The sequence below is a fragment of the Callorhinchus milii genome, unplaced genomic scaffold, assembly GCF_018977255.1.
Source record: "Callorhinchus milii isolate IMCB2004 unplaced genomic scaffold, IMCB_Cmil_1.0 Scaffold5, whole genome shotgun sequence".
Classification (NCBI taxonomy): domain Eukaryota; kingdom Metazoa; phylum Chordata; class Chondrichthyes; order Chimaeriformes; family Callorhinchidae; genus Callorhinchus; species Callorhinchus milii.
Window position 1 is genome coordinate 4,246,295 of NW_024704746.1, and position 19,614 is coordinate 4,265,908.

The 19,614-nt window shown below is 48.8% G+C and overlaps 2 protein-coding genes across 5 annotated transcripts; one reads left to right on the forward strand and one right to left on the reverse strand.

The window, feature by feature from the left end:
* Positions 1-136: 136 nt before the first annotated feature.
* On the forward strand, positions 137-5,496 carry mrpl37 (mitochondrial ribosomal protein L37). Its single transcript, XM_007908981.2, has 7 exons — positions 137-507; positions 1,702-1,885; positions 3,212-3,327; positions 3,795-3,980; positions 4,320-4,474; positions 4,681-4,884; positions 5,258-5,496. Exons 1-7 carry the CDS (start codon positions 183-185, stop codon positions 5,333-5,335), a joined length of 1,248 nt encoding a protein of 415 aa, XP_007907172.1. The 5' UTR covers positions 137-182; the 3' UTR covers positions 5,336-5,496.
* A 3,645-nt stretch (positions 5,497-9,141) lies between these two features.
* On the reverse strand, positions 9,142-18,706 carry ssbp3a (single stranded DNA binding protein 3a). Of its 4 annotated transcripts, none has more exons than XM_042335276.1 (14): positions 18,563-18,706; positions 17,554-17,631; positions 16,157-16,216; positions 15,688-15,754; positions 15,423-15,496; positions 14,481-14,545; positions 14,159-14,207; positions 13,744-13,779; positions 13,514-13,568; positions 13,005-13,075; positions 12,142-12,220; positions 11,385-11,413; positions 10,984-11,085; positions 9,142-10,465 (listed from the first exon to the last, which is right to left on the reverse strand). In XM_042335276.1, exons 1-14 carry the CDS (start codon positions 18,695-18,697, stop codon positions 10,367-10,369), a joined length of 999 nt encoding a protein of 332 aa, XP_042191210.1. In that variant the 5' UTR covers positions 18,698-18,706; the 3' UTR covers positions 9,142-10,366. The 4 variants fall into 4 exon arrangements, with proteins under 4 accessions (XP_042191210.1, XP_042191212.1, XP_042191209.1 ...); XM_042335278.1 differs by having other exon boundaries at positions 9,142-10,511; XM_042335275.1 differs by having other exon boundaries at positions 14,481-14,569.
* Between the last annotated feature and the right edge of the window lie 908 nt (positions 18,707-19,614).

Sequence of the window (19,614 nt, forward strand, 5' to 3'; positions counted from 1 at the left end):
AATCTCACTTCTGTCCCGCCCTCCCCGGATGCCCATTGGCTTATCCGTATGTCACCGGGAGTTGATTGGTCAGATTGGCCGTCACTCGCGGGCGGGGATCACTCCCATGGTGCCGCGCGCGGGTCAGTTGCCACAGCAACGGCCGGGCCTAGTACGGCTCTTGAAGCCTGCGATTCGCCGTCATGTGGAGCTCGACGGCGGCGACAGTAGCGGCCGGCGCAATGCCCCTGGCCTCAAGCCGGCGGCTTCTGAGTGTCTCGGCGGCTGTGCGCGCCCGCACGCCGCATCCCCGGAGGGAGGTCCCGGAGGTGCAGATCCCCGGGCTGGAGCCCGTCACCTACTGGGACAGGATGCACTTTGTGCCGGGCTTGGCGCACCCCACGGGGCCGGCCTGGGACCGCGGCTGGAAGGACCCGCGCCGCTACCGGGGCCCCAAGATCGAGGAGATGGCACTGTACAAGGAGAGGCCCTGTCACATCTTCAACCAGCGGACGAAAATGCTGGAAGGTGAAGCAGCGAGAGCCTGAGGCCGGGATTGGGAGTGAGGTGGTGTGTCAGGGTGGATTGACCAGCTGGACAGTGGGTACATAGGAACAGGAGGAGGCCATTCAGCCCCTCCAGCCAGTTGCGCCATTCTATTTAGATCACAGCTGATCTGCACCTCAACACCAATAATCCCCGTTGCCCGATATCCCTGAATACCCAGAACTAACAAAACATCTGCCCACCTCAGTCTTGACAAAGCGAATGGATCCAGGCACAGTCCACCGCCTTTTGGTCGAGAGGGTTCAAGATTTCCACTCCCCTTTGAGCGAAAAAGGGGCACCTTGGAACAGGAGTAGGTCTGTTCCGTCATTCTATAAGATGATGGCTGATCTGTACCTCCAATCCAATTACCCGCCCTTTTCCCTGCGGGTATTTGCAGGAACTCCATCCCGCAAAAGGGTTAGAGTACAAGAGGAGGGAAGTCTTGCTGCAGTTGTATAATTCCTTGGTGAGACCGCAACTAGAATATTGTGTTCAGTTTTGTTCTCCTTATTTAAGAAAGGACATACTTCTCTGAGAGGGGGTCCAGCATAGATTCACTAGGTTGGTTCCTGGGATGAGGGGATTGACCTATTAGGATAGGTTGAGTAAATTAGGCCTATATTCTACAGAATATAGAAGAATTAGAGGTGATTTTATAGAAACCTATAAGATTCTTAAGGGTCTTGACAGGGTAGATGTCGTGCGACTGTTTCCCCTGGTTGGAGAATCTAAATCTAGGGGTCATAGTCTCAAAATTAATCGTCAGCCTTTTTGAACTGAGTTGAGAAGGGAATTCTCTACCTCAGCAGGCTGTGGATGCTCAGTCCTTGAACCTATTCAAGACTGAGCTTGATACATTTCTAAAGGATAGAGGGCTTAAGGGATATGGGAATAGGGCAGATAAATGGAATTAGGTTAGAAGATCAGCCATGATCTTATGAAATGGCGGGGCAGGCTCGAGGGGCCTAATGGCCTACTCCTGCTCCTTATGTCTTATGGTCTCTTCGACCGTGCTTTCGTTCACCCTGCTTCCCCAACCTGCCCTCCACCTTCACCAATCCTGACCCCCAGTTCGGGTCCGAAACGCAGACTGTCCAGCGCCTTGGGACGACCTCCTGACGTGAAAAGCGGTATACAAATAAAATGTTGTTGTTGTTTTATGTTTCACTACAGGTGTCAAACAAGCTCTTTGGTTGACAAAGTCCAAGCTGGTCGAGGGGCTTCCTGCACAGATCCTGAGAATAGCTGAAGATCCCGCCAATCGCATTGAGGAGCAGGACGAGCGCGTTCAGGAGGCGATCAACCGCGCTCGCTTTTGGATCACCACCGAAATCCGTCCCAAGAGAGATCGCTTCAGGTGAGCTGCCCTTCAGGCAGGCTCAGTGTTGGTCATTGGTGCTGGGCAGTTGCTAAGAGTGTCCAGTGCGTCCCTTTATCCTATAATAATAAAGTGTTTCGCCCACAAATAAACGGTCAATTCACTTTACAGTCTATTCTGTGAAGCGCTTTGAGATGTCGAGGAGACGTGAAAAGCGCTATATCAAATGCAAGGATTATTATTATATTTATATGTAATAATAATCTTTACATTCTTTTCGTGTCAATGGGGAATCCCAAACGATTCACGGGATTCACTGTAAAGTTTAGTGACTGTTAGTCTGCCAACGCAGCAGCCAATCTGCACACAGCGACATCTAAAATAATCTAATGATCCCTCTAAAACAAAAAACAGTAATAAATTGGTCACTTTCAATCCACGACTGTTTGTGGGACACTGCTGTGCGCAATTGGTGCCGCATTTCACCCACAAATATACGGTCAGTTCACCTTATAACATATTCTGTGAAGCGCTTTTAGACGTCGAGAAGACATGAAAAGCGCTATATCAAATGCAAGGATTAGTATTATTATTATTAATATCTCACAAGCACCCTGGAGATTGTTGGCCAGGACACTGGGAATCCCAATGTGAACCCACAGCCTCCTGTCTCAGAGGCCAGAGTACTGCTGACTAAGTCGGACTGGCACCAAAATAATATTTCTACAAGTTCTTTGTGATTCTCACACAGTAGTAAAAAACTGAAATGAATTCCACACTGCCGTACCTCTCACTCTCCTCAATTTCTTCACCAAATAGCAACTTCCTTCTTGATCTCACAGTCTGCCTCCCTGGTTTGTCTATTCTACACACTCACCGACTATGTAGAGTAATTAAATCTGAACAGCCTGTTCATCTTCCCTCTTCTGAATTTGAGTCAATGTTCCCTTGTGGTAGACTTTGTGACCATATTAAGACTCAATTTCCTATGTGAATAAAACAACATTTACATTTACACAGCGTTTTTCATTTCGGGAGGACGACCCAAGGAGCTGGACAGTCAGGGATTTGGACCCAAGTTGGGATCAGGAGGGATGGAGGGCAGGAAGGCAAGGGGTAGGAGGGTGGCTGTAGTCGCGGTCAAAGAGGAGGGTCTTGAGACATATCTTAAAGGAGGCAAGGAAAAGAGCAAGGCAAAGGGACTGTGGAATGGAGTTCCAAAGGTTGGAGGCAGAGAGGCTGAAAGCAGTGTTACTCATTGATTGCAGGGTGCCCAGACTGCTTAGCTGTGGGTATTAATCCACACCCTGATACAGTCGTGCTGCAGTTTCCTCAATTAAACTTCTCAATGCTTTTCTCTCCCAGCCCTGCGTTGCTGCAGGATCTCTTACATTTGTGCAGGACTCAGCAGCAACGATTCCCTGGACTCGGAGACAGGTCACTGGCTGAAAATTACCGAGTGGCAGTAACGTGGGAGAGAGGTGAGATAGCGGCACCTGATGAGAGATGTCACTGTGGGACAGGGACAATCTCGATTGATATCCCACCTCCCCCATCACACACACACACACACACCAATCTCTCAATCTATCATATCAACAACAACAATAAATTACAGCGCCTTTCACGTCGGGAGAATGTGAAAGGCGCTGGACAGGGTAAGGATTTAGACTAGACTCAAGCAAGGAGTTGGGATAAGAGAGCAGGAGGGTGGGAGGCAAGGGAAGGGAGCAAGACGAAGGGTCTGTGGGTTAGAGCTCCAAAGGTCAGAAAGTGAGCAATTGCATTTGTTCGTTGAAATACTGTATGATCCTCTTGCAGGATATATTTGCAACAGTCTGACTGTCAGCACTGTACTGTGCCCAGCATGCTCCGTGTCAGCACATGTACATGGGAATGTGCAGGACAGGCTCTGCCGTGGGTTTGTGCTGAACATGTTGTTTTACAGAGACGGACCTGTTCCAGGTACGGGGTGTGAATGGAATCCTCTTGAACAGCACACGCCCATTGCCAGCGATGGCGGCCAAAGAGGAGGTGATGGACACTGAGGGCCATTTGCTCCCATCCTTCTACCCCATCGCCCCCACTATTGATCTGCAGCAAATACACGTCTACCAGGAGCCCAACGACACAGGTCAGGTCTTTGTCTCACTGTAATCACTGGCTCGGGTTATTCTGAGGGGTGGGGGGATGTCATAATAAATCATGTGAAGCACTATGAGATGTCCTCCAAAAAGAGGTGGTGGGAGAGGGTTTGCTCAGGGTGATTTGGATGGAGTGGCAGTGGCATCAGTAGCACACGAAGGGAGCGTGTGTGCAGTGATATTCAGTTTGGGGAGGTGAAGGCTGCGGTTTTGTTCCGTTGAGCTATTTCAGGATGGGCCTGTATATTTTTGTTTTGGGGGTGGGGAGGGTGGAGAAATTGAAGCAAGGGTGTGTTCAGTGTATCTAATCCCTCCCTGTACATGTGCAGGTTTCCGAGCTGGGTACCCGTACCCTCACGCACACACGCTCTATATTGACAACTCCTCTATCACCATCATGCGCTTCAAGCCAGAGGCTCTGAGAGCCAAGATGATCATGTTCGCGTTTGCCAATGCGCTGGCCAGGGCCAAGCTTGTGTACGGGGTAAGTGTGTATGTGTAGGTATGTGGGGGGGGCAGGTGTGTACGGGGTGGAGGAGGTGGGGGTAAGGTGGGAGCAAGGTGTGTGTAATAAGTGGAATTCAATTTCCCTGAATTTTTTAACCTCAAAATTGCTAGAATTTACTAAATATTCCAGTTTAATGGGTTTCTCCAGGCTTTACCCTCTCTCTCACTCTCTCTTTCTCTCAGGAGGAGCCCAGGGTTTTGGATGAACCCATTACAGTGCAGAGTGTGGCCAGCAATGGAAGAGTTTTCCAGTTCCTAGTTTTCCAGCTGAACACAACAGATCTACAGCCCGACCAGGGTGTAAAGAATCTGGTTTGGCTGGACAGTGATCAGCTGCTGTATGACTATGCCAAGTGCCGGCCGGAAATCCGCAAAAAAGTGGTGCAGGTGAGTGAGGACACTAGTTAAACTAACCTAGTGGTACAAATTAATCAGTTAAGGGCAAAGAACTGGTTTTAAGAAGAATTTCAGCAAAGGCATGAGGCAATGTGAATGACTTAGTAATCTTGAGATATCAGGTGTTCTCCCCGTGTATGTGTGTGTAAGTGTCTGCACCAGTGCTGAGGGAGGTTGGGGGTGTTGGGGGCTGGAGTATTCACTACTGAGGCATTAGATGATGTGAACGTCTGTGTGTGTGTGTGTGTATATATATATATAAAGACAGCGACTGCACCAGTGCTGGGGGTGCTGGAGCATTCACTACTGAGGTATTCACTGCTGAGAAGTGCTGTGGTGCTCACTTCCAGCTTGTTCTGTGCAGGTCCCCGTAGGGCTGTCTGGTTACCGCCCGGAGACGTTTAACAAGTTCCTGGCACTGTACCTCCACGGAGCAGTGTAAATCAACGACCTGCCTCACGGACCGGATCCAGGGACAGCGAGTGGGACATGGGCTTGTGACAGACTGCTCGGGACTGCTGATAATTATTCATTGTAAGATGGAGATTTGTAGCCTATTTATCTGTACATAAGGTGCCCTCTAATTAAATGTTTATTACACATTCTGGAGTTTATTTGTTGGTTCAGGGAAAAAAGCCTCTACTTGAAATTATTGTAGAGTGTAAGAAGTTTATAGCACAGAAGCCCCATTGTGTCCGGCTAATAAGATGCTAGAATACATTGTCTCTATGAGTTTCAGCGAGTCAGTGGCTGCACTCATCAGTCTGTGTTTTATCCCTGGATACTTCACCCTCAGATACACTCTCTCTCTCGTCAGTGATCTCACACAAGTGTGTCTGTACCACACTTCTCTGACTTTATAGCTTTATAAAATCTCTTGGATTTTACAAAATAATGTATGTTTATACAGCACCTTTCTCATCGGGAGGACACCTCAAAAGCACTTCACAATACTGGCTGGGCTGGGAGCGAGAGGGGAGAGATGGCTGAAAACAGCACATTTTGAAACAACAACTTCCATTCATATAGTGCCCCTCTTCACAGAGCGTCTCACTCGCTCAAACACAAATACACAACATTCACACATATAGCCCAGCTACTGTTGAGGACTAAGCTCGAGGCACACAGACAGACATAGAAAATACTAATCCCTCAATTCACTGTAATAACTACAGATTTAAACGGCTAAAATTACTTGAACAAAGTGCTTCAGACATCTGCTCCTCAGTGTTGGTCGATTTATGTCAAGAATTCACTGTCAAACCTCATTTACCTTCAAAAGGCAGATCACGGTGAGTAGCAGAGAGGCGAGGAGAGCTAAAGAGCATTACTTACAGGATGGGAGTGAGAGACGTCTAAAATGTCAGACATCACGTTCAACCACTTGCTCTCTACGCTGACACTTAAAAGGAAATGTGGCATAAGAGTTAAGAGATAACAGCCCTACGTTCCTGAGCCACAGCAGTCATGCTGTATTCAAGCAGCTTTGTTCCTGCTTAAAGCAATATTCAAAGAGCAAATTTAATCATTTAATGCACTTAAATTTATCCAACTAAAGTAGGTTACCAGAGGCCACATGAAAAGGTCTGTACTGGAAAATAACCCCTTTACTCAGAGCCAGGAGACTGAAGGGATGGGTTCGGGGAAAAGTTATCACGTGGATTCCTCATAATCCAGAGCTTTCCAGGTCTGAGTGACTAGAGGCTAGCACCATCAACATTTAAAAGGGAATTGGACATTTATCTGAAGAGGACAAATATTTAAAGGTTAAAGGGAAAGAGCAGGGAATGACTGGAAGCAGGGACCGTAAATCCTTTAAGGAGGGAATTGGAAGCTTGAAAAAACAGGAAGATTGAAATGTGTGAGGTTGCTGGGATTGGTGGGGGGGGGGGGGGGGGGGTTAAACTCAGCAGGTCATGTGGAAACAGCAACACAAGATTAAATGGGGAAAATGTCCCATTTCTGGATAGTAGGATTCGTATGATTCTATGCATTTGGATTGGAAATAGTTACTCTGGGGGCCTGGGAAGAGGAAGCTAGCACCAGGACGGGATCAATTGGCCTCTTCTTGTGCTCTCTCTGATTCAATCATATAATAGAATCTTAGAATTATACAGCACAGGAGGAGGCCATTTGGCCCATCATGTCTGTGCCGGCTTTTTGAAAAGAGCTACCCAAATCAATCCCATTCCCCCACTCTCGCCCCATAGCCCTGCAAACCTGTCCTCCCCAAATAATTATCTTTTATATATGTGGTTAAATCACCTCCTGAGAAAACTAACGTCCCTTCATACACTTACACGCACTTGTGTCCACCCCGGAAACAGCACCAAGGACACACACAGACACCCATCTCCTCCCACCCCACCATGTTGGGGCTTAAACCTTGAACTCAATAGTCTAAGATGAAGATCCGAAGCAGTGCTGGGGTCCTTTCCGCCTGTTCAGGTGGACATTAAAGTTCCCATGGCACGATTGGAAAAGAGAAGGGAGTTTCTCTCCTGGTGTCCAGGCTGACAATCCGCCAAATAAAATTGGTCACTCGGTGCACGACTGTTTGTGGGACATTTCTGTGCGCAATTGGCTGCCGCGTTTGCTCACAAAATGCACAGTCAAACCGCCTTATGAAGAGTTTGAGACATCTCAACGATGTGATCAGGCGCTGTATGAAATGCATGAATTATTGATATTATTTTGCACAACAGCCTCTTAAATATGAACAAAACATTTACTTACCAGAGTTAATATTGTGTCAAACTCGTCTGAAGACAGCAAGTTGGAAGCTGCAGGTTACAGGAGTTACTGGCAGTGAAAGGAGTTGGAGCTATTTAAACCGACGGACAAAAGTATCACATAATGAGCAGACTGGCACAACATTAAAGCACACCAATTTAAGTATAATATCCTACATTACTTTAGAATCACTAACCAGAGGTCAGGGACAGGAAGAGGCCACATGCCCCAGCTACTACCCCCAAACTACTAAACCTCATCCCGGAATCCTGGTGACAGCACATTCCTTTAAATTGTAATCATCCTTACATTTGATATGGCAATTTATCATTGGTGAGATGTCTCAAAGCGCTTCACAGTACATATTGTAAAGTGGATTGACGATGTATTTCATGGGAGAAACATGGCAGCCAATCGTCCACAGCAGTATTCTACACACAGTCGTGGGGATTTAGTGACCAATTTTTTTTGAATGGATTATTATTCCCGGAAAGCGATCTGCCAAGTGACTAAGAACCGGGTTCTTACTCACTGCTAGGTAAACAGACAACAACAAAATGACATTTGTAAAGTGCCTTTCACGTCAGTAGGACGTCCCAAGGTGCTGAACAGTCGGGGATCAGGACCCGAGCGTGGTGGGGGGGGCAGGGTGCGGAGTAAGAAAACTAGTCCAGGAACCGAAACCCAGGTCTTCTCACTATATGAGGCAAATGCCCTGACCACTACACTACTGGGACTTCACTAACTTCTTTCACCTTGCTCTTTTCGCCTTTCCTTTACTAAAGGTGAATATCAGCTCAGGTGAGGGCAGTATTAGAGCTTAAGAGATGGATGAAACTCGCTGTCTGGGGTCCCACATGAAGACGACTCAGTGTAAGCAAGGTGTAAGTTAGGTGCCCGTTGAACCCTCAGGAAGAAGACAATTTATAGGGAGCAAATGATCGAGTTATACCTCAGTAACAAGTTTCGGTGCATTTCCCGATATACCGATACTCTCAGTCACACCGTCCTGTCATAAGGTCCCAAGCCATGCTCCAGCTCTCCCTTTCCTCACCCACATCCGTCTCTCTCCCAGTCTGTCCACACGTTCCCTGTATTCACCCGGCATTCCAGCTGTCTCTCTCGTTGCTGTGGCCGGAGATTGACCAACCACCTAACAATCACTTTCTCCCAATTTCTGCACTGTTTCTTTTATCGCTGGCCGAATCTACAACTTTCTTTCCCTTTAGATCATGCACCCTCCCCAGGCGGAATGCTCAATCTCCTGACTAAAACAGATTTCTCGCTCTCTCTCACCACATAGACTCCTGCACAGTGTGGAGCATCTCAGCTCTGTTCCCAACAAGTGACCGTGTGTTATCTCAGCCCTCTACACAGTGAGTGACTGTGTGCGATAGCTCAGCCGTGTACACAGTGAGTGACTGCACACAGACACTAGCCCAGGAATCCAGGGTGACATTGAGTCATCTTAAAAGAAACTTCTAAAGTGACAAAGTCCAACCGGCCGGCAATGGCTGTGTTTTGTGTTTACATTTATTACAGCGTTGGGAGAAAAGAACCGTTTCATTCAAAACTATCCCCGATGAAGACAATAATTCAGCGAATTTTAAAATCACATCCGCCAGATTCTCTTTTTTTTTAAAATCCATGTTTCCTGGAGACCAAATTCAGCAGCAAAATGACACCGGCTGCTTTCACCGCAACTGCAGATGGGCGATTCCTGTAACCCTTTCAGCCACTTCACAGCTGAACAGTTAAAAATTATTTTAAACACATCTAAAACACAATCTGTTTAGAATGGTCCTTCTATTGACCCCAACCTGTTCCCCACCCCCACCCTCCCCCCAACCCAAAAGTATAATATCCCAGAATCTGCAGTCAGTACAAGAAAAACACAGTTGACGTTCCGGATACGGTCCAGGGTCAGAAAAACATCCCTGAACAAAACAAACAAATATTGAAGACAAAAGTACAGTGTAGGAGTTTCTCATTTGTAACCAGACTACAGGTAAGAAACACAGAACGGCTGCAATGTGTTTGAGAATCAGCACAAGGCAATATTTTACAATAACTGGACACATTGTACAGAGGTGCGCTCAAACAAAGACAGTCTTTGCAGGTAGTGTATGTACTGTACAGAGACCCAGACCTGCCACTAGGCAGTGCCACTGCACCGCTGCTGCTCTGCAGATCGGAAGCTGCCTGTTTTTTGTAACGAGGGCCGAGGCCGGCCGGCTGTTGGGAGCGAGCCGCGATGGACGTTAGATACAGAGGAAATGCAGCCACTCTAGGTCCAAGGTGCGTGTGTGGGGGGGNAAGAAGGGAGAGGGTAGGTATGGAGTCTTCAGGCCGGAGATTGGCCCATCAGTGCCGAGCCCTCAGGGAATGATAGATGGGGAAAAAGTCTCAAAGAAGCAACAGGGGAAGGGGGAGAAATTGGTACTAACACAAAAAAAAGGCTTGAAAAGTAACACCGAGGTGTAAATATCCCAGATTAAATGGCGATAATAGCACAAGGTTGGATCTTCCAGCAAGTAGCATCTTCAGCTCAGTTCCAAGGGTTCAGAGGATGAAGCGAGGTCAGTATCCATCATCTCCTCAAAGAGACAATGTGTCCACACACACACGCACACATACGCACGCACACTCCCTCCGGGAAAGGGCTCCACGTACGTCTCAAATCATTTTGTCCTTCATGTTTATGGAATAAAAGTTCGGCCTTTTTGCTTTGTGCATGAAATTAAAATTGGGGATTTGCCCCCAGTTCCTCGTCAACGCGCTTGGCCGCTTCCTGTATTCGCTCCTTAATCTTCCAAATGGCAGCCGGCTCGCTCTGGTCCTGGGGAGGGGAAAAATCACACGCTCATCGTCATGCTGGGAGAGTACTGCAAGAGAGCAACACAGGGTTACAGGCTGGAACCTCCGCTCTACATACACACATCTACATTCAACCCCACACCTTAGTCATCACGAAGAGCTTTACACGAGAAGCCCGACCACCATTCTTACATTTGACGCATGTTAATTTAATAATAATTCTTGTCTTTGATATAGTGCCTTATCACGTTAATGAGACGTCTCAAAGCGCTTCACAGAATATAGTGTAAAGTATAGTGTATATTTTGTGGGTGAAACGCGTACTATGTAGACTGTTAGCCTGTGTATGTCAATACTGAATGTACATGTTGCTGAATGCGTCTGTACTCTGGATGTACATAATTGAATGTATTCTATACGGGTGTATGTACTCTACATGGATGTACATGTTTGCGCACTGGGTCAATGTATTCTACACTGGATGTATGTATTCTACACTGAATGTGCACACTTTATCATGTGTCTGGGTTTAACACTCACATTGTCGTTCTGGAAAGAATGCAGGAAGCTGCCCCCCAGCTCCCCGTCCCCCCGCGGGGTCCCGGGTGCGTTACTAATGTTGCTCATGTTGTTTGGAGAGTTCTAGAAATGTAAGAAATTCAACTTTAATAATAAATCGTATTAACGTTTCCTCAAACACTATAAACATTCTCAGGATAGAAAGCAGAACAGGCAAGAGATCTAACCCCCATCTCTCTCTCACTCTCTCACACACACACTCTAGCCACAGATTAATCTCTTCCCCGCCCCCAGGCTTTCAGGGGAGGGTTACTGTTGGCTGCTCACAGAGACAAGTTTGCCTTGCACCCTGGCTCCCAGCTGTAGCAGATAGATCAGCAATTACCCACACAGCGAGTTAGACAGTAATACCAGCTTCCTACCTTCGGGATCCCGTCCATATCTCCCGACCCTGAGGCAACAAAAAATATATTTACACCAGGTGATGAGCCTCACACACACTCACCTCTATAGTCACTCACTGTGTCTGACGCACTCACCTCTAGCGTGTCACTGTCTCTCACACACACTCAACAACAACATTACATTTGTAGAGCGCCTTTCACGTCGGGAGGACACCCCATGGAGTTCCAGAGTGTGGGGGCAGAGAGGCTAAAAGCCTGGCTACCAATGGTAGGGCGGGTCGGGCAGGAGACATGGAGCAGACCGGAGCCCACTGAACGCGGAGGGAGCGGGCAGGTTGGTAGGGAGTCAGCAGGTCAGAGAGGTAGGAGGGGGCAAGGCCATGGATGGCCTTGAAAGTGAGGATGAGGATCTTGAACTCGATCGTCTGGGGGATGGGGAGCCAGTGGAGTCGGGCGAGGGTGGGAGTGATGGGGTCGCAGAGCCTGGTGCCCGAGAGTACATGAGCTGCAGAGTTTTGCATGATCTACTCACCTCTATAGTCAGTCACACAGTCTCACACTCATCTCCAGTCAGTCACTGTCTCACACACACTTATCTCTATAGTCGATCACTGAGTCTCACACCCACACTTGCCTCTGTATTCACTCACTCAGTCTCTCTCTCTCACACACACACACACTTATCTCTATAGTCCGTCACTGTCTCACACATGCTCACCTCTACAATCAGTCACTCAGTCTCTCACACACACTCGCCTCTCTAGCTGGGACTCACCTAATGATCCATTCATGTGATGCGCTTCAATTCCTCCCATTCCCCCCATCGGACCATCGGAGCCAGGTCCCAGCGGGAACTGGAGAGGGAAATAGGAGGGAGCAAGAAATCACAGGGTTAGCACGTGACAGGGACAGCAAAACCCCTTACTCAAGGCCAGCCCACACGTAAGATGTGAGGCGGAGAGATATCGCAGAGAGGCTGGTAACTGGCCCTCTCACCAGACCGGGAGATTGTCAGGGAATGGGATCAAGGAGCTGGAAAGACTCTGAAGATGTAAATAGGGGAGAAAAAACATTTCCTTCAGATAGCAAATGATGACTGGACACTTAACCTAGACTCAGGATTATTAGCAGGAAAATGGGGGCAAGAGTTGGAAGGAATTGCTGGGATCTCATTCCCACAGGTGAGGATGGATCAATAGAATCATTTGAGAGCAAACCTGAGCAGTAACATATTCAGGGAGAGCTGGAAGGTTCAGATTAATAGAGAAAATGAGCAACTTGGGAACATGGGAAAACAGGAACAGGAGGACATTCAGCCCATCAAGTCTGTTCCACCGGTGTATTAGCTCTTTGAATTCTAACGCAACGCCCTTTCACCACAGAGAATATAGGACAACGGGGAGCAGCTGCAGAGGCTGGCCTGCTGCGCCAGATGTTCAGGATTGTTAAAGCTGTGCTTCCATCTCTCAGTTTTGCAGCATCGACAAATGACTTTTATAAAGCACCTTTCATGTCGGGAGGATGCCCAAGGCACTGGACGCGGGGATTTGAACAAGTGAGGAATGGCGAGGGCAGTTCTGGGCCAGGGCCTCATCTGTACAGTCCAAGGAGTCAATGCCGCCTGGACACACAACTCACATTTGAGCGGCTGCCGCCAGGAGGCGCAGGGTTAATCATCGTGTACATGGTCTCGCTGGAGTTCGTTGAATCTGTTGTGTGTAAGAGAGGTAAGATTCAGCGTGAGGGACAGAGAGCTCGGACTACATGTGTGGCACATACCAGCGCACAACACGCCAGCTACACACCAAAAGCTCGCTGAGCCTCGTTCACTAGCGACAGATGCCACAACCAAAACCAGGATCTGGTCAGCGATACACTGGCTGCATCAGCAAACAGCAGTAACCAGAGTCGCCAGCAAACACAGGCTTAACCCAAACAAGTAACCAAGTCTCCCAGACAATGGTCGAGACGCAGCTTGTGCCCTGCACAGTTCACCGCGACCAGAAGACAGAATGAGTGAGAGTGTGCGCTGACTAAGAGACTTATTGACTAAACAGAGAAAAAGGACAGATTTTTATAGCTGATTAGTGAGCGGCTGGTTAGGATGTGTCAGTGCTGCGGTTGGGCTCAGGGCTGTTACTCTGTACCTGCTGGACTTGGCATGATGGGCGTTCCTGGGGGTCCTCCTCCACCTGCAGGGCCCTAAGGAGAGAACACACACCCTGAGCAATGCTGCCAAAGATGACTCCTCCACCACACACCGCTCACAACTCTGACCAGCTCCCAGGTGTAACACACACACCGACAACCAACTGCATTAATAGAGCACCTTCACTCAGGGTAGCGCCTCGGAGCGCTTAGTCACACAGTTACGTACCCCGTATGAACCAGGTGAAGACGACGAATATGGAATCTGTAAATCAAAACATTCCTCAGGTCAGAGATATGTGGAGGTTTCTAGGTAATTACTGGGCTCAGACCCTGGAACACAATACACCCAGTGAGAGTAATGGGTTAATCTCCTCACAAAGCCTGTTACCCCCTCATATGCATAGCCCCCAACTGTAACACATAGTCAACCATTTCACACATCAAACCAAACAGTTTGCCCTCACCCCTTCAAACAGACTCCCCCCTAGAACTAACATCCCAAGCTTGGCTGGGAATGACATGCACACACGCACTCTCACACACAGGGACGCAGTGATGGGCCGCTCACTGCTATGCTGAAGGAAGCAGGGAAGCACGCACACGCATAGACAGGTTGGAGTGAGTTGAGGATAGTCACTTACTGAGTTAGCGTTGGAATGGTTGGGCCATTGCCGGCCTGCTCCGGGGCCCCTGAAACAGACAGCAATAAACCATTTACATTCTCACAGACTCCCTTCAGTGATGCGGTGAAAGTTACAACAGGCTCCAGCCCTAGGGTCACACTGTGTTGCTAACAGGGGAGTAAATACAGGAGAAAAACACAGACACATGAGCAGAATGAGTGAATAATCAGGCAGAATACTGGTCAGGAGAATTCAAGTGTGGGGTGGTTGGGGGTTAGAGAGAGAGAGCGGCGTGGTGGGAGGGGCAGCAGTTTATTGCTGTTTGGCCGCAGTAACTTACATGCTCATCCCAGGCATGCCGGGGCCGATGGAGTTGGGCGGAGGCCTCATTGAACCAGTGTAGCTCTGCAACGATAACCAAGGGTCAGACTACCGTAACCAGAGAGAGAGAGAGAGAGAGAGAGAGAGGGGGGGGGGGGGGGGGGTTGGGGGGAAGAGAAAAGAGAAAAGGGTTAGTAAATTATTACACTGGCCGAGAGAGAGAGAGAGAGAGAGAGAGAGAGAGCGAGCGAGCGCTAAGCGGCTGCTATCACCTCCGGAGAGGAGACCAGCCTCTGGTCTCCTGCGTACGAAGGGAACCCGCTCCGGTCATTGCTCCAAACAATCTGTGGTTATATACAGCAGCCTTCACATGCAACACTGAGCGCATTGTCAAGACAGGAGCGGACGCCGAGAGGGGAGCTGACCACAGGCGCAGCTGAAGAGGTAGGTGTTAAGGCAGGACTTAAAAACACAGGAGCGGGAGATGGAGGGCTTGAGGGACTTCCTGAGGTTATGGGCCATAGATTGTGAAGGCTCGGCCACCAATGGTGCACAGGTCAAGGGGCCAAGCAGAGGAGTGGTGTCGGGAGTCACTCAGAGAGAAAGGTGGGTGTTGTGGTGTGAAGGGATTTATAGGAGAGGGCGAAGAGCTTCACAGTGACCCACTGGGAGGCAGGAGTCAGTGGTGTCCGTGGGGTGATGGATGGTGGAGTTTTGAATAAATTAAGAGCTTATGGGCAGTGATCAGCGAGGAGAGAGTTTGCAAAGTCCAGGCGGGAGATAACGCCGGTTTAGATAAGGGTTTGGTGCGAGACAGAACTGGAGGTGGATGATATATTGGAGGTGAATAAAAGCCTTGATCAGGAACTGGATGCAAGGGAGAAAGGAGCTGAGGATCGAACCTCTTTGCGCAGACTCATTAATCATCAGGTCAGCAGCCCACAGACACACAATGTCCTACCTGTGGTCCCATCGGCCCCATTCCCCGTGGGGGAGCACTCATTCGCTGCATTGGCCCCCCCATACCTGGGTGCCCTGTGGAGCAAGAGAAATCTAGTTACAACAACAACCTCCATTTTTATATTTATATAGCAACGTTCACAAAGACGGGGTCACAGTTGAGTGAGAGGGACAGAGGGGCAGGTGGCTGTAGGTGCATTTGAAGAGGTAGGTTATCAAGCAAAATTCAAGAGAAAGGTGATAGAACGAGTGTCCCCCAGGCTCACCTTGCTGTCGTGTGGGGTCCATCGCGTTGGTGAGTAGCTGCTGGGCTCCGGGAACAGCACCCGGAGGCTGGGGACAGACAGACAGAGGGAGAGAGAGTTAGCCAACAGTGGCAGGTCCACACTATGCCTGAGGTTCACTGTGCGATATCTGCAGGTGGGGAGAATCCAGCTCCATGGGGTGGCCAATCTCGCTTCCTCCCTCGTCTCCTTTAAGACCCGTCTCTAGACCTTCCTCTTTGACTGCACCTTCACGCCCCCTCCTCGCCTCCCTCTCGATTCCAACCCCCAGCTCTGGTGCAAACCCTTAACTCTCCAGCACATTGGGGCATCCTTCTGATGTTAAAGACATTGTGTAAACGTTAATTTTGTTATTGCCCTGAAAGAATCAAAAAGGTACGAATGTTGGTAAAGAAATGAGGCTCAGGAAAAGGCTGGGGTGAGGGCGTTGAACACTCAGGACGTGACTCACCTGGCTTCCCATCCTGATGGCTGGCCTTGGGCCTCCAGCGTATCGCGGTGACATGAAAGTCTGTAATCAAGACATTAAGTTTAATCACAATAACTAACCCTGCAGCACCAGGTCATGTATTAAACACAGGCTCTCTCTACCGGGGCAGCCTTAACCATTGGTAGCCAGACCTCCCCAACCACCCACCCCCAATACACATACGATTTGTACATTTACACAAATTGGCTGTCGTGATTTTCTCCAAGACAAACACACAGTCACTGCGCTTTATAGTATCCTCTGAAGCACTATGAGATGTTCTCCCGATGTAGGCGCTGTATGAAATGTACATATTATTATTATATTATTATAATCTCTAACAAGTTAAATCCTAAAATATACAGGAACAGCTTCCTCCCAACATTGCCCCAATAAACCCCAACTGTTTAATAATAACACAAGCCCCCACAGTATAGGTTGCAAAGGAAGGTGGGAAGGAAGAGAAGGAAGCGAAAAATGAAAGAAACGAGCAAGCAAGCGAGCAAAAGAATCAACAAGTGAGAAAGAAGAAATTAACAAACGAAAAAGAATGAAAGAGAGTGAACGAGAACAAGAAGGAAAGTGTGAACAAGAGGACGAACGAACGAGAAGTGGATAGAATTGATGGTCTGAACCCCAGGCTGGTCTTAACATAGCCAGTCGGGTGGGGGGGGTCAGGCTCAGCTGTGATACTCTCTGCAGTTCAGTGGTCCCTTGGGTGGGTGACGACAGGACAACCATAGATATGGAACTGGATCCCAGAGTAGGGAGGCTGGGAGCCAGGATAGAGATTTCACTGTATTGTGTTTAAAAACCCTGGCTTGACTTGGTGAGACTTAAGATATCATCAGCCTGTGGCACAGCAAGTACATGGTGTAATACAGCGCGCGTGGTTAACTCAGTGCAATGTTCTCAATACTAAACTATTGGCTGTCACTTGCCCCTCTCTGCTCTCCGGTGCCAGCCTCCGCCAAGGAAGTGAGGAGGCCACCATCTCCAGGTCAGTCACACCTGGCATAGCACACGTGGCAGAACTATAATCACTGCACATTCGCTAACACGGTGAGGAGGAGAAATGGCTGAACAGTGGGCACTCCGTCTTAGCTCAGCTACATCCACAATCTGGGGTGAGTGGGTAAGCTTCCTACAGGCAGGATGGGCTGCGGTGATGGTGTAATATGGTGGTGCTCTGAAATCCCCCCCCACGTGAGGCTAATCCAATTTACTGTAGGCTTCACTACACATTTGCCAACTTCCTTCAAACCCTCCCCAGATCTGGGAACATCCCAATAGGAAGGGTCACCAATTGGAAAAGGAAAGTCGCGCTTCCCAAGTTAGTCCCAGCCCACGTTCCGCGCTCCCCCTCCCCACCCCGTTACCTGACTGTGGGGTCCCATCATGTTGTTAGGGTTGTGAGGAGGCTGTGCGTGAGGCGAGGGCTGAGACCCTGGGGGACCCTGCGAGAGGTTAGAGAGCAAGTTACACCTTCAGAGCACACATGGGACACAGCCAGCTAGCCCAGCCAGCCTGCCCACCCGGCCAGGCAGCCCGCAAGAGACCTTACTTACAGCAGCAGGTTTATTAATTAAAGGATTAATTAACCATTTAGAGATTGTGCAAAGCAGCTGTCACCAAACCCGATCCCAGCAAAGAAAAATTACACAGCGCTGGAAATGAACAGCAACATGCAGAAGAGGAACAGAGCAAATGGAAAGACAGCTGGAGGGAGTAAGGACCTGGAAGTCTGCACTGAACAGGGACAGGTGTCGCCTTTCAATACAAGGTTTCAAATAATAAACTGTGCGCTGAAAACGATTTGTTTGAGAAGCAGTGAACGACTGTCTGCCATCATTGGTGGATGTGAATGCGAGCAGAATAGAAATATTTTTACAGCCCATCACAAGAGCGAATCGAGACTTCCTCCAACACCTCCAGAGTTTGATCCCAAAACTGAGCCCCACGATAACCATCCGCTGTGCGTGGGCCGTGTGTGGCCGGGCCGCTGGAGGGTGGTACGCACTGGCTCCACGTCGCTCAATTTGCTGCACTTCATCTCTAACAGCTGAAGGCAGCATCAGCACACAAAGCTCGGGCACCAATTCAACAGGGGCTGCTGATCCATTAGGTGAGGCTAGAACTGGGCGGGCGGGGCTTCAAGCAGGTGGGAAGAGCCGGGAGGGTGGGGGGGTTCTGTCTGAGCGTATGTGTCTGTGTGTGTATGGGGGCATATAGGCCTGAAACTCCCGTCACAGGAGAGCAGAGAGAGAGCATCGAGATCAAGCTTCCCCTAACCACAGGGACGCTGAGCGGTGCAGATAAATGAACAAAACCAACACTGCCAATGGCACGGGGCCGAGGCAATCCTCAGGAAGAGTCTGGGATCAGTACCTGGAAGAAGCCGGGGGGAATAGGACCTCCAGGGATCCCGTCGTTGGGGGGAATGTTCCCCAGCACCGGGCTGGGAGCGGCGGCTGCACTCTGCAAAACACCAACAAACATAGTAAATAACACTGCTTCCCTCATCACAGCCTTTCCCAGCATGTACTGTAGTGACTGTATTTTGTAAGCAAACACGGCAGCCAATCAGCGCACAGCCCTAGACATACGAGTGTGCACTAAATATAATAATAATCCTTGCATTTATATAGCGCACTATAACATCTTCGAGACATCTCAAATTGTTTTACAGGATATAATGTAAAGTGAATTGACTGTATATTTGTGGGTGAAACACAGCAGTCTATTGCGCACAGCAGTGTCCCACAAACAGTCGTAGATTGAAAATGACCAATTTATTATTGTTTTTGGTTTTGGAGAGATTATTATTAGGCTCTGTGTGGAGTAAGGAAACTTGCCCAAGGTTTCCCCTCTGCCTGGAATTGAACTCAGGTCTCTCACTGGCAAAGCGAGTGCTCTAACCACTGAGCTACAGGACTCCAGCAATGTGTTCATAGAATCATAGAACCTTACAGCATAGAAGGAGGCCATTCGGCCCATCGTGCCTGTGCTTTCTTTGAAAGAACTACCAACTAGTCCCACTCCCCCACTCTTATCCCATAGCCGTACACGTTGTTCTTGTGGCTATGGGAAAGGCACCAACCTTTCAGACAGTGCATTCCAACTGTTGTTGTGTATGGGTTACAGGTTGGCTGGGTGTGGCCAGTGACGTCAGCTCCTGCTCTGTATCCTGTATCCATGACATGAACTGCTTTCAGCAAAAATTTCCCTGAAAGATATGACTAATTTACTGTCTGATGGAATTCGAGTCTATCAAATGGCAAATTACTTTACGGTTTCCCATGTGTCGAAGTCTGAAGCCAGCTCTGAGAATCCACTCATTCTCTCACCCATTCACTTTCTTGCTCCAATGTCGTCCAATTTCTGTTCCACTTTCGTCCCTGTCCTCCAGGGCACTGCTGATGACAGAAACAGCAACAACA

Coding starts and splice junctions, on each gene's coding strand:
- mrpl37 (XM_007908981.2), top strand. CDS start 183: ATGTGGAGCTCGACGGCGGCGACAGTAGCGGCCGGCGCAATGCCCCTG. Junction 508..1,701: donor GCGGACGAAAATGCTGGAAG/GTGAAGCAGCGA, acceptor GTTTCACTACAG/GTGTCAAACAAGCTCTTTGG. Junction 3,328..3,794: donor GGCAGTAACGTGGGAGAGAG/GTGAGATAGCGG, acceptor GTTGTTTTACAG/AGACGGACCTGTTCCAGGTA.
- ssbp3a (XM_042335275.1), bottom strand. CDS start 18,697: ATGAGGGAAGCAGTGTTATTTACTATGTTTGTTGGTGTTTTGCAGAGT. Junction 16,217..17,553: donor TGATGGGACCCCACAGTCAG/GTAACGGGGTGG, acceptor TCTTGATTACAG/ACTTTCATGTCACCGCGATA. Junction 12,221..13,004: donor CTGGCGGCAGCCGCTCAAAT/GTGAGTTGTGTG, acceptor TTCCCTCTCCAG/TTCCCGCTGGGACCTGGCTC.